Source organism: Eublepharis macularius, chromosome 2 (assembly GCF_028583425.1).
Source record: "Eublepharis macularius isolate TG4126 chromosome 2, MPM_Emac_v1.0, whole genome shotgun sequence".
NCBI classification, from domain to species: Eukaryota; Metazoa; Chordata; class Lepidosauria; order Squamata; family Eublepharidae; genus Eublepharis; species Eublepharis macularius.
The window spans coordinates 173,977,892-173,992,640 of record NC_072791.1 but is presented as its reverse complement, the minus strand read 5'-3'; the positions used below and the strand labels follow the sequence as shown (position 1 = coordinate 173,992,640).

At 45.8% G+C, this 14,749-nt stretch overlaps 1 protein-coding gene across 1 annotated transcript in view; it reads left to right on the top strand.

Annotated features, from left to right (window-relative positions):
* Positions 1 to 12,809, top strand: part of TMEM163 (transmembrane protein 163) — a 125,028-nt gene extending 112,219 nt beyond the window's left edge. The window contains exons 7-8 of the mRNA XM_054970324.1: positions 10,237 to 10,378; positions 11,778 to 12,809. Of these exons, the coding sequence (XP_054826299.1) occupies positions 10,237 to 10,378; positions 11,778 to 11,838 (203 nt within the window). The 3' untranslated portion in view covers positions 11,839 to 12,809. The remainder of the gene's footprint in view (positions 1 to 10,236; positions 10,379 to 11,777) is intronic.
* Positions 12,810 to 14,749: the final 1,940 nt, after the last annotated feature.

Below are 14,749 nucleotides of genomic sequence, written 5' to 3'. Positions count from 1 at the left end.
CCCAGGCAGCATTCCCACCAGAGGACTGTTTTGTCTAACACCGTTCCACCAGGCATTGGCCTTGAAGGAGAGCAGCTTCCCAGGACTGAAAGATGTTGTTTTGAGAACTGTGGGGGGAGGCTGTTCCAGATGGGTATTGTTACTCTGTATCCTATGCTTGCTCTTCATTGGTAACAATGATCATGTACCATCCTGAGTCTCCTATTCAGGACAGTGGACTATAATGGACCTTTTCTGCAATAAAACTTCCTTTGCTAGACATTGGACTTATTCTTGCTTCTAAAGGGAATCTTGCAGAGAGTACCTTATCTAGCCACAGTCTGACATTTTGTTACCAATCATGTCTGCGTCGGGCCCAGCGGAATCCAAGGTTGTCCCGGACAGGGATCCTTTGTTTGATCCGTATGCGTCTCCCGACAATCAACCGGTGCAAACCCAAGACTCCCAGGAGCTGGGAGCAACCGGGAACGGAACCGGAGCCTCCACTTCTACCCTGCCTCTCATCGACTTCAGTACTCGAAACGAGACCGAAAGCAATCTCGGGGCAAGGCCGAAAGCAACTGCTCTCCCCTTGATCTCGGTGCCCACCCCGTCGGAGTGGGGAGCCAGACCCCGAGAAACCAGAGAGCGCCGGGCAGGTGGACTCCATCCACGAGTCTCGATGGACGGGCGCCGAAGCCTAGAAACCGTCCCGGAACTAGATAGCAGCCAACCATGGCGATATTGGAACAGGACGTTTGAGCAGATGGAGGGGGACACGTCTCGCCGAGGCGCCCTGAGTTGGGATTATTCCGAACTTGCCCCGTGGAAGGAGCCAACGGAAGTCCCTGAACCAAGTTGGGAGCAGATACGAGGTCGCACCTATGCGGTAGATACCAGCATCTCGGCCGTGACGGGTATGGCCAAGGGAATTCTAGCCGCGAGGTCGCGAATAGTTCAAGGGGACCCTCCTCCGTGGGGTCCTTTCTCCCCGGTGAGTACAGCGAATGAAGGTTCCCTGAGCGAACAACCAGGGCCGAGTCGTATACAACAATTAGAAGCTAAGCTGATGGACATGGAAGAAAGCTTGGCTCACGCCATTCATTTAATTTCCTCAATGGGGGCAGGGGAAAGGCTGTCTCCCGAAGAGATGGCGATACAGATAGCTACCCTTCAAAGTGTCATCTCCTATCCGATGGAGGAAGTTCAGCAGCGGTCGTCGCCTACCGGCGGGGGGGGCACCTATCCTGGCGAATCGGGAGAACAACCCAAGGAACTTCCCCCTCAGCGGGAAACTCCACCGAGAAGGGACCACCCGGTTGTGCCATCCGGTGAGACTCCCATCGAACCTCCTATCACGGGAGGGGATGTGCCGCCAGACGAGACCCCCGTTGAGAGGCCCACGGAAGGGGAGGAAAAGCCAAGTGATACACCGGTGATACCCCCCCATACTTCCCCGAAAACGGTCCGGCCGGACCAAGCGGGAGCACCCGTGGCTCCATCAGGGGAGGGAGCCCCTGGTCAACCGCGCGAAACTGTTCCCGTCGGGCAACCTCCGGGAGATGGTCTACCAGCGCCAAAAGGCCAGCCGACGCTTCCCAGAACAACAACGCCCGGAGGGGCAAGCCCGCGCGGCCTTCCACCCATTCGGCCTTCGCCGCTGCGGCCCCTTCCGCTTCGACCACAACTAACCCCGCCGCTGCAGCCGATACGTTTGCCACTGGAACAACCCGTGAGACCGCCTCCGACCCAACCGATGGGACCTACACCACTGCGACCCCACCAACCCACCCCTCAGCGGCCGATTATTACTCCGCCACACCAACCTCAACCGCCAGCACCTCAACCGCTACGGCCAGCACCTCCGGCATTGCCACCAGCCCTGCCGAGAGCACCGCCACCAGCCCTGCCGAGAGCACCACCGCCAGCCCAGCCGAGGCCGGCACCCCCGGCTCAGCCGGTGAGGCCACCGCCAGCACAACCGGGTCCCCTCATACCTCAAGTGCCATTGAGGCTTCCGGCGGACTTCTACCCAGCCCCGGCTCCGAGGCAAGACCTCCCAATGGGTTGGGTGAAACTGGACGCCACTTTTGACGGGGATCCCTCCAAGCTGGGCTTTTTTCTAGTGCAAGTCGTGCAATTCTTCAACCGGTGGGGACACCTCTTCGGCAGCGAGGCCAGCCAAATTGAACACCTCGGCTCCCGCTTACAAGGGAAAGCAGCGGACTGGTACGTAGGACTATATAATATCGGGGCCCCAGAACTCGATACTCTCCAGGGGTTGGTGGATGCTATTAGAGCACAATATGAAGATCCCTTAGAGGAAACCAGGGCCCGAACAGAATTGCAGGCCATTAAGCAGGGCAGCATGGCAGCGAGAGACTATATCACGAAATTCCGACAATTGGCTGCCAAGTGCCCCAGGTGTGAGGAGTCCACAAAAATTATTCTGTTCAAACAAGGACTTAATCCGAGACTTTTGGACAGAGCCCTCATGCAAGACAATCCCCCTACGCTGTTAGGTTGGATTCAACTTGTTTGCGAAGTGGAAAACCGCATTTTAGAAGTCCGTTTGGTTGAGCAACAACAACAAACGGGACAAAGAAGACCATTGACCTTACAGAAGGGAGCTCGGGGAGCTGGCTACGCCACCCGTGGAGCGAGAGATGCTAGATGGCAACAAGGGCTGTGTTTGCAATGCGGACAGGCTGGTCACTTTGCAGCACAATGCCCCTACCGGCCTGTGCAAAGACCTCCGCTCCAATTACGGCGTCCAACCCTTGCTCCGTTCCCTACGCTCCAACGCCCGACTCCAGCTCCACGAGCAAACAGAGGCCGCGGCGCTTCCCAAAGGCCAGCCTCAGAAAGAGGGCTGGAAGCGGAAGAAGTTATGGAATACGATCCCGCTTCCCCACCTGCAGAAGTCAATCCAGGAAGTCCCCAGTCGGGAAACGAGATGGATCTGTCGTAAAAGGGCCCAAACGACAGATCCGCCCCAAGCCCGTCCCTGCACGGAACCGGCCACCTGGGTCCATTCTATTCATGCCAGTGACTTTAATCAACCCAGAGAGAAAAATGCACATTCGGGTGCAAGCTCTTATTGACTCGGGTTGCTCAAGAGATATCATAGCCCCAGCTCTAGTCAATGGACTAGTCTTACCAACTCGGGAATTACAAAATCCAGTAATTTTTGAACAAATGGATGGTACCAACATGAATCCGGTCACAACTGAAACCATCCCGGTGATCACAGGCATGGGACAGCATTGGGAAAAGAGGTCCTTTGTCATCAGCTCTACTGCCAAGTACCCGTTAATTCTAGGCAGCAAATGGCTATGTGATCACAATCCCTACATAGACTGGGCTCAAGGATGTATTACCTTCAATCATGCCAACTGTAAACTTCACCGTTGGAATCAAAACTGGGGCGAAGACCCTACTCAGAAAGAAAAGGCCCTCCTTACCCAAGAAGAAGTCAACCAAATACCCGAACCTTACTGGCCTTTTCTAAACGCTTTCTCGGAGGAGGAAGCGGACACGCTGCCCCCGCATCGACGAACGGACTGTGCGGTGGAGATTTTACCAGGAGCCTCACTACCCAAAGGGAGGCTCTACCCCATGAGTCTCCATGAACGTGAAGAGCTCCGGAAATTCATCGACACCAACCTCCAACGAGGGTTCATCCGCCCAGCCTCTAGTTCCCACGCCGCTCCAGTTCTCTTCGTGAAAAAGAAGGATGGGGGACTTAGACTGTGCACGGATTTCCGAGGACTAAATGCAGTGTCCACCAACAACGCCTATCCTATACCGCTCATCCGAGACCTTCTCAACGTCGTGGCCCAAGGTAAGATCTTTACGAAATTAGATCTAAAAGATGCTTACTTCCACGTTCGTATCAAGGCAGGGGATGAGTGGAAAACTGCGTTTAATACGCCCCTCGGACAATATGAATACTTAGTTATGCCTTTTGGATTGACGGGAGCCCCGTCTGTATTCATGTCCATGATAAACGAAGTTCTACATGAATTTCTGTACAAAGGGGTGGTGGTGTACCTTGATGACGTTTTAATTTATTCTGACACCGAGGAAGAACATGTTCAAATGGTACAAAAGGTCCTGGCCACCTTGATGAAGAATAAACTGCCCATCAAATTGTCCAAATGTGAATTCCATAAAACCGAACTCACTTACCTTGGGTATTGTATCTCACAAGAGGGGTTGAAAATGGATCCAGCCAAAATACAGGCGATCCAGGATTGGCAAACGCCCACCACCCGCAAAGAACTGCAATCCTTCCTGGGTTTTGCCAACTTCTATAGAGACTTCATAGCAAATTTCGCCCAAATCACACTCCCCTTAACAGAATTGCTAAAAACCAAAGCGAAAGGGGACCAAGCCAAAAAACCCTCTGCCAAACTACAATGGACCCCCGATTGCCAAACGGCCTTCGAATGCCTTAAAAAGCAATTTGTAACGGAACCCATCCTCTCCCACCCCAACGAACAGTCCCCCTTCATAGTACAGGTCGACGCCAGCGATACGGCGATAGGGGGGGTTTTGCTGCAGAAGGGGGAGGATGGGAAATTGCGGCCTTGTGCATTCTTGTCTAGAAAGTTCTCAGAGGCAGAAAGGAATTGGAATGTGTGGGAGAAGGAGGCCTTTGCAGTGAAAGCAGCTCTCACTAACTGGAGGCATTGGCTGGAGGGGGCGAGATACCCTTTCGAGGTCTGGACAGATCATAAAAATTTGGAGGCCCTCCGAAGCCCCCGCAGACTGAATGCCAAGCAATTGCGGTGGGCGGAATTCTTTTCCAAATTCAACTTCACCCTCAATTATCTCCCGGGCAAAACTAACTTTTTGGCGGACGCCCTGTCGCGCATGCCCCAACATAAGAGCAAGCGGGCGGAGACTGTCGACACGGTCTTCTCGCCTAAGCAACTTGGGGGCGTGGTGACTACTCGCAGCCGCGCTAAGCAGCCCCTCCCGGCCGACCAAGAATGGAAATCGAAACTTAAAACTGAAGTGGAGAAGGAGGGGAATAAAGCTCCGCGAAACAAACTAACCCAATCCCCACAGGGGGATTGGCTAGCTGGGAGCAAGTTTTATGTCCCGGACAGCCTTAAGTTGGACATCTTGCAGCGCTGTCATGATGCTCCCACTGCTGGACATTATGGGTATCTGAAAACTTTACACCTAGTTCAAAGACAATTCTGGTGGCCGGGCATGCGCAAAGACATTTCCCAATACGTTAGTTCCTGCCCTGTTTGCCTCAGCGCTAAAACCAGAAAAGGGAAACCTCCGGGTCTTCTGCAACCATTGGAAACACCGAACAGGCCCTGGGAAGTAATCTCCATGGACTTTATCACTGATCTGCCTCTTTCAAAAGGACATAATTGTATTTTAGTGGTGGTAGATCTGTTCTCCAAACAAGCCCATTTTATCCCCTGTACTACTATACCCTCCGCTCGTAAACTAGCGGATCTGTTTCTAAAACACATCGTAAAATTACATTCTTTTCCGTCCAAGGTGATTTCGGATCGCGGCGGACAGTTCGTTGCCAACTTCTGGCGGGAGCTTTTGAAAATGTTGAATATTGAACAAGGTATCAGTTCAAGCCACCACCCACAAACCGACGGACAATCCGAAAAAACAAACCAAATATTAGAACAGTTCCTTCGTTGCTACATCAATTTTCAACAAGATAACTGGGTGGACCTTCTCCCTCTAGCTGAATTCTCCTATAACAACAGTGTACACGCTTCAACGGGAGAAGCCCCCTTCAAAATTGTATATGGGACTCACTTCAATCCCTTCCCTTTGGACGCACCCCCTCTCCATTCCTCTAAATTGCCAGATGTATCCTCATGGTGGGGGGAGGCGGTGCAGCAATGGACTATCATTAAGAGACACCTTGAAAAAGCCAAACTGGATTACAAAAAGTACGCAGATCGCCATCGTGTGGCCGAATGGGAATTACAACCAGGAGACCATGTGTATATTTCCACAAAGAATCTAAAGCTAGCTCAGACAAGCCGCAAACTCGCTCTGAAATTCTTAGGACCTTTTCCTGTGCGCAAGGTAATAAATAAAGTGACTGTTGCTGTAACATTGCCCAAGAACCTTCGCCATGTGCATGATACGTTCCATGTCAGCCTTTTGAAGAAAGCTCCCACTGACAACAAATGGCATATCAAAGCTCCACCCATTCCAACTTTAATTGACGACCAAATACACTATGAAGTACAACAAATTTTGGACTCTAGAATCAAGAGAAATCAGCTTTTTTACCTCATTAGGTGGAAGGACTTTGATTCTGGTTACGATGAATGGGTGAATTCTGCACATGTTCATGCTCCTAGATTGACCAAAGCTTTTCATACTCGCTACCCATATAAACCAGGGGGGGATCTATTTTAAGGGGGGCAGAAATGTCAGGTCCAGTATATATCTTAACTATACTGACTCCATTTTCTAATGCTTTTAGTGTTTAAGTGTTTTCTCCTCAGGTGCACCAGTTCCCAGGCAGCATTCCCACCAGAGGACTGTTTTGTCTAACACCGTTCCACCAGGCATTGGCCTTGAAGGAGAGCAGCTTCCCAGGACTGAAAGATGTTGTTTTGAGAACTGTGGGGGGAGGCTGTTCCAGATGGGTATTGTTACTCTGTATCCTATGCTTGCTCTTCATTGGTAACAATGATCATGTACCATCCTGAGTCTCCTATTCAGGACAGTGGACTATAATGGACCTTTTCTGCAATAAAACTTCCTTTGCTAGACATTGGACTTATTCTTGCTTCTAAAGGGAATCTTGCAGAGAGTACCTTATCTAGCCACAGTCTGACACCAGGCAGAACATAAAATGGTTTTGGGACACTTTTTGGTACTTCTTGACATTTATACTCTGCCTTTTCTTTTTCACTCAAGGCATTTTGTAGAGCCATTTCGTGTAATTGATAAATCTGGCCACCTAGTGGAGGCCACTGAAAATACTTCATATGTCTCCCATGGCTCTACACAGCCTGTAACTTTTGTGAGCGTATGTAGAGCAACCACTGTTGTAGGCCCTGATTTCAATAGAAGATTGCCCATATTCATGGAGTGATGGGCTAGCAAAAATGGCTACTGAATACAGTTGCCAGTGGGCCTGGAAAAAAAATGTCCTGTCCCTTTAACAGAAGGTTAATGAGTTGTTTAATGAGTGATGTTGTTTACCTCCATGCTAGGAAAAGTTTCAACAAGCCTCTGGAAAAAGGACAGGACGTTTTTCTTCAGGGCTGTTGGTAACCCTTGTGTGAAAGTCGTTCCAGTAGCCTCTGGACAAGATCCAAGCATTATATTTTCAGGCCCAATACAAACTTGTAAAATGGGTGAACACCGCCCCCCCCCAAACCACATATAGTTTCCATGCTGGGGACCCCATTTTGAGTGGAAAGGTGGCATATACATGTTTTAAATAAATATATAAATTAATCATGCAAAAGGTTTGTTTCAGTTATGAAATGTTTGTTTCAGTTACATACTCTACATTTCTGAAAAATGCCCACTTTTGTTTAATAAATAATAACAACATCCTGTACGAGAGTCCTACAAGTCCACTAACTGTTTGTAACTTTTTGGGCACTAAAAAGGGATTACCCTGTTGATGTCTTTTAAAAAAAAAATCTAGTGGGCCGACATGGCTGCAAAGATAAGGCCGGTTAAGTCAAAGCTTTGTTTTTCTGGACTTTTTCATTGCATATTCATGAACTCCCCCCCGCTCCTCCAAAGCCAGTATCTCTTGCAAGTTCACAGTCAGTAGATGAGATGACAAGGAAGCTTAACCATTCTTGGGCCATTATAGAACACAGTCAGTTTTTGATGAGTGCTTGAACTTCTTTCAGCTTTTTTCATAGTCACTGGCAATATGCAACAGGCGACTGTGACTACCGTACCGCCATGTTCCATGCAGCATTCCCAGTCATTATGAATGCACTATCTAAGGAAAGAATACAATTTTACCTGGTACTAAATATTTAATTAGAACATTGAGAAATTGTGGCATAATGCAGAAGTAGTAAAAACTTCCAGGAAAATATGAGCTGTGTGCAACAAGTAACACACATTTGTATTATATGCACATACACTCATGCACAATTAAGTCAATATAGGAAACAGCCAAGTACGCAGATCTTAATATTAGGAGGGTTTTTGGGGGGTGGGCAGGGGTTAGTGTGTGTTTTTCTGACATGTACACAGTGACATCTTGTGGCCAGAACTTGAAAAATAAAATCAAAGCACAGTTGTTTAAATAGACACTTTTGAATGTGCCATGAACACACAAAACACAAGACTCATCTTATGCAAGGGCTTTATTAATAGCTGATTGGGAATGGCAGAAATTTATAATTTCACACCCTGTTTTATGTTGATTACACTTACGAAGATTGGCCTGGGGTCCCTCCTCCTCTCTCCTCAACTGTCACTTACTCCAAAACAGCAACTGGCCATGAGAGCACAATTGCCCATTGGGGAACTGTCAGGAATCCCTTTTTACCTTTTAAGGAAACCCCTTCCTTTCCAAATCATTATCTTTGTTTTGTGGTCCTTTGGTAAAATGTGCCACTATTTAAGGTGCCCTTAGTTCTCTGCGTGCCAAACTCCTTTCAGTGCCTTGAGTCATCAGAAAGGTAGTATGTGTTTATAAGTGTATCTGTGCAGTTAGGCAGGTGGGCAAGGGTTTACTGCAGTTAAAACATCTTTTAATACAAAAGGTTTTTATTACCTTACATACATCCTATAGAACAGACCAACGCAGATGAAATGACAGAGAAGTAACAGAATCTAAAAACAAACCCCTAAAAGAACAGCTAACTAGCCTACACAAGTGTCATTTAATATTGTTATTCCCTATTCTCGGAAAAAAGGGGCATGGTGTGGCAGGAACTTATCAACAGATGCTCCCTCTTTTGACCCCTTCCCTTGCTTAGCACTCTTTCTTTAAATGAATGAACTATTTTAAAATCCTCTCATCCCACTTGGGAAGGTATGTGGGATCACTTATTACTTTGGAGGGTTGGCTCTCCAACTCCCACCAAACCTGTGTTACCCAATCCCACAGTGTTTTGTACAACTGATTTTTAGGACCCTAAGCTAGAGATATTAAAGCCTATCCATCTTGCACTCCCTGTGACCAAGGAGCACATAATGCAAGCTTCTTCTGTTTTCACATGTCTATTTCCATAGTGTCATTACTTTCCTGCCCAAGTATAACTTAAGGTTTTTATGGTAATGTTTACACAAGTTTGTTCATTTTCTTAAAGCACACAGCTTCTCATACATTCAACACTAACCGAGTGGAGTCCTTTGGGTTCTTGGTTCTTGGGCAAATCCATCTGGGTTCCATCAGCCATATCTATTTATTTCCTGCCTTTGTCCCCAGTTGGCTTATATCATTATCGTGTCTTTCATTTTATCTTCACAGCAACTCTGTGAAATAGGTTAGCCAGAGTGTGTGTGACTGGCCCGAAGTCACCCAAGCACGCTTCCACTGCGCAGTAGTGATTCAAACTTGGCCCTCCCAGATTCTAGTCCAACACTCTAACCGGTATACCAAATACAGATAAATCTTTGCCTTACTTCTCTCAGCTGACCTATCTCAAGTATGTACAAAGCTTAATCACGGTGCTGTTCCGCTCACCATTAAGTTTAAGTGGGCCCCACGGAAATCCCTTCTCTTGAGCTGGTCAGCTATCAGATGTTGGCTTTTGGTAAACTTTCAGGATGCTCAACAGCTTACAGAATCGAGCTATGCATCGGTTTATAGCACCACAGAAAGTGCTTTATGTTCTTTTTTTAAAAAAGGATCTGCTGTATTATAAGAAATTTCTATTTCCTTTTCATATGTGTTTGTAAACTATGACTAAGAGGGGGGAAGGGTTTTTATCAAAACTAGAAGATGAGATTTTAAGTATAACTCCTGGATTAAAAGGAGAAAGTGGTGGCAGTTTGGTAAGAGCATGCAAAGATACAGAATACTTGAATTTTTGCTAATCCTTCTCCTTTGTAAAGGCGAGTTCATAAGGAAACCTATACATGGTCTATAACTAAGACTCATACCACATCTTTATAGGGGTATACCAATAATCAGTGGACTCTGCTTTCTTTCATATGAAACAGTTTTGAGCCTCGACTTGCTCCTTAACTGCTTCTGTTCACCATTTCTCTGTAGTCAACTCATTTTAGTGGCATCAAGCCTTAATTCTTTACCTTTCTTTCCAGGTTTCAACTCTCTAGTAGGAGGAATAATGGGATTCTCCATCCTTCTAAGTGCAGAAGTTTTTAAACACAATGCTTCTGTCTGGTACCTGGATGGAAGTATAGGAGTTTTGATTGGGCTTACAATATTTGCCTATGGAACCAAGTGAGTACAATTGTTTCTTTTATTTTACTTTTCATTAATATGTTTGCATGCAGAACACCTTTGGTCAATCTGTTCCTGCTCATGTCTGATGAGATGCATAGTAGCCTGCATTCATTGTGCTCTAAATTATTTTGTACAACTCTGCCTAGTCTACATACATTTGATCATTACTTACTACTATTGACCTCTCTACCTCAAGCCTACAAACTAGGTTTATTTCCTTGGGAAGAATAACTGTGCGAGTGTGCAGTATTGACAAACCAGCTTCCTAGGTTCTTTCCTTGGATCACTTTGTCAAGCATTACTGAGATTACCCTCTCCCCCAAATAATTTTTTTCAGCGTATTCACACAACAACAAAGCAATGTTTGGGGTAAAACAAGTAGACATGTGCAATGATTTCCCCTTTACTTTCAGTGAATTCTTGCCCCTTTCTGTAGGTGGAGCACAGTATCCACTACAATCTGAACAACAGATTCCATTTATGTTCAAATGTAAGCCCATAAGTGACTTGGAACAGAGCTACAAGATTAGTGGATCAAAAAGACTATAGGGGAACTACCTATTATTCAATGGGTCCTTTAAAGCCCTAAATGGACTGGAAAGGCATATCTAAAGGATTTTAGGCTTCCACATTAGCTTGTCATGGAGTTAAGAAGTACTTCAGAAGCCTTGCTCTGACTCCTCAGTGTCAAGGTGGGGAGTTACCAGAGATGGGGTCTTCTCTGCTGTAGCACTTTCTTCTTGTAATCAACCAACATTTGATTAGAGCAAAATGTCTTGATTTACAGATGTCAGCTAAACATTTGGGGTTGGATCCATTGGATGATTTCTGTGGATGGAGGAGTGGGTGATTTTTCTTGCTCTCCAAAAGGAGAGAAAGACCTCTGATGGACCTCTCATGTGGCTTCTGAGGGATTCCTTGTCTCCCAGGAGCAGCATTTTTGGAACATTTGGGGCTGCAGTTGGAGAGTGAGGCAAGAAACTGGTGCTTTTCTAACAGAAATCCCTTTTGCTTTTATTTTCTACTGCTATAGCATTTTTTGGTCTTTATTTTTTTTCTTCTAGGATTGTTTTGTCAGTTTTTGTGGTGTTTATTAAATTTTATATTTGCTTTTGATTTATTGTGTCTGTTTTTACTTTTAAAACATTTTTATTGTTTGAATTAGCTTCAAGAATCTTAACTAAGAGTGCAAGATCATCTGAAATTACTTCTATAGAGGCAAAAGATGTATTGCATATCATGATATTTATAGTACCTGATAAGTTCCACTGGGGGGAAGGTGGGATTTTGAACTGAGAACATAAAGCAATTTTCCTTTGACAGTATCCAGCATTGCAATATGTGACTTTGTCTCTTGAACTATCATCCTTGATCAATTTATTGCTTTCATTTCTAGGCTACTTATTGACATGGTCCCCCGTGTACGGCAAACACGTCATTATGAAATGTTTGAATAGGCACAGTGCTACATGGACTGGAAAAAAAATGGCAAAAAGCGGCAACATTCAACAACTTGGCAAGTGGTGCCAGTGATATTTCACAGAACATACACTGTCTCCCATAGTATCTTTTCTTTTAACATTACTGTTCAAGGGGAATTCTGTACAATTAGGGCAATATATGTGCCACTTAGATGTCAGCAAAAGCAGCAGCATTTTCCTTTGTGAGTGTGCCATGAAAATCCTGTCACTGGCAATAGAAATGAACAAAGCTCACAGTTCTAATCCAACTGCCATGGCTTGTCTTCTGGAGTGACAAGAGACACTCAACAGATACCTGTAGACAAAGGCCAACATTCAAATATAACAGCCACTTCACTCTATTCCCTTGCAGCAAACACTAAAGACTGTCAAATTAATTGTGGCATGAGCTTCTATAAGCAAGAATCCAACTTCCATCAGAATACAGACAAGAGGTGGCTGCCACCAGTGGGGAGCACCGTGGGGAGCAACTGAGACATTCTGCACAAGACCTGGTGGTATATCAGACTTGGCTTACGGATTCCAACAGATGCCCCTGTGATGCATGGAATTAATTTTTATTTCCGCATAAGATGGAACTCCAATCTCAAAACCAATGTCATCAAAATCCATCAAGCTGCCCAATCCTCACAGGTTACAAGAACTTAGTTCTAATTTCGTACTATTTTATAAATGTCATTGAAGTCCATAGATTTAGGATTTCAAACAACACTTGTGCTATGTTAAATTGCGCAGGCAAAAAAGCACACTGTATTAATATACAGGCAAAAGCCAAAAAAGTAAGAGGAGTGAGGTACAAATTTGTGGTTTTGACTGTATTATACACTTATGTAGAAGTACATATGGCTAAATATGGCTAAATACATGTTGTCTGGTAAAGTAAAACAGTGATGGTTTCATACAGCTAGCACCTCAGAGCTGTTAGAGTTAGTAGTATTCTGTAAATATTCATGTTCCTACCCCATCATCCTATGTAATTTAACATCTGAATTACAATATCCAAATACCACCACTATTAACCAATAAAGCAGTTACCTATTTTGTACTTGTATTTAACCTTGGCAAAGCTGTTGAGATGAGTAGGTCAAGTCTTCCTGCATAGAAGTCTATTGAAATCAAGGGCTGCACAACTCAAGCTGTTGCCTGGATAAGAACGGTCCTTCACTGTAACTAGGTGAACTGCCCGTATACAAACTTCCAGTTGTGATTACAACTACCCACAACTGCTTTGGGTAAAAACCCCAGTGGATTACTTGGGGTTTTGTTGTGCTTTGTATGATTTATATTTGTAAGGTGTCTAAAATGAGGGAGTATAAATATATAAAGTCACTGCCAGGTTCTGCAAAAGGAAATATTGTTGTAGGAGAGGAGCTCTGTGGTTGGATACATACTGGTAGCTGCAAAATTGAGTTACTTCACAGGTCTTACTTCCAGGTAAAGGACATTTGAAGTGCTTGAGTAAAGGGATGTGATTGGTAGGGGGAACCGTGCATGCTGCAGAAATGCAAGGGAGGGACTGCACTCAACCACCATTTCAGGAGCTTGTGCTGCAACTGCCCTGCATGGTGCTTAGACAAACATAGGCATCCCATGGCTGGCTGCATCTTCCAACCTAGGACCTTCTGCAGCCAGGAATTAGGGGGGACCCTGGCCAGGTCTTCTCAGCAGCAACAGTAGCAGCTCCTCCAAGTCTCAAAGCTCCCTAGCTGCTGCTGCCACCGCAGCTTTGCCATTCCTGCTTCCTGCATGCAAAGCTATGAAAGAGCAAAAATACACTGCTGAGGGACACACTGAGGCAGAGGTGTTGTGGTAACCATAGCAACCAGAGTACTCTGGCTGTCCACAGTGGGAGAAGCCCTCCATTCAGAAGACATCTAGGACCACCTCCCCGCTGTGGCAGGCCAACATGCTACAGCAACCTCAACACAGAGGTCTCATCTGAGAGATGCTGATCTCACTCAAGAAGAGGAGGGAAAATATTGCAGGTGAGTCTGAGGTCCTGTGACTGCTTTGCAGCTTCAGTATCTTGGCTGCTTCCAGTGGGAGCCCTGGTTTCTCCTGCCATACATTTGGGCCTCCCACTTGAGGTGGCCGAGATGCTGCTGCTGTTGTTACGGCAACAATGCCTTGACCTAGTAGGTGAGGGGGGAGGTTGTAGGTCATATGGCAGGCCTCTGTGGGTTACATGTTGCGCATCTATGAAATAATATTGGTTAATATTAACATTTCTAGAGTAAAAGCCTTTCAACAGGATGAGCTCAATCTTCAATTTAAATTCCCCAGTGTGATTTTTTTTAAAGTATGCAATAACACATTTTTCCACAAGGTAGTTTCAATGTTTTGGTGACACTCCATTTTCAGAAAAAGTCAGAGGCCGTATGTTTTGTACCTGAGGAACACAAAACAATTTTCTAGGTTATGCTAGAAATTGCAATAATATATATGGTTGCATAAGTGGATGCAAATGTCATGGATATTTATGTCTAGCAACACCTCTCGTATTCAGTGATTACTTGTACCTATGGAACAGTGAAAATGGTATTGTCTGTTAGGAGATGTGGGGCCTGGGACAAGCAGCCCCCTACTCTTTTTCCAGGCTCATCAGACTTCTGTTGGCTTGGCAGCTGGCTTGGGGTGAAACTGGCTGCCAAGAAAGCCCTTTGTCAGAGGTGGATGGCTCTGAAACTGAAAATGCACAGCAACACGCACCTTTGGCTTTCAAATTCACCCCCTTTAATCACCTTAATGGCTGTTGCTCTTGGGCAGTCTGCCTGGCCAGTTTATTGGAAGTGGGGCTTTGGGACTAGAAGTGTGTGGAAATGCATACTCTAGCAGTGGCCTGATCCTACGATCTGGATTGGATCCTTGAGGCGTGGGGCCCAGCACA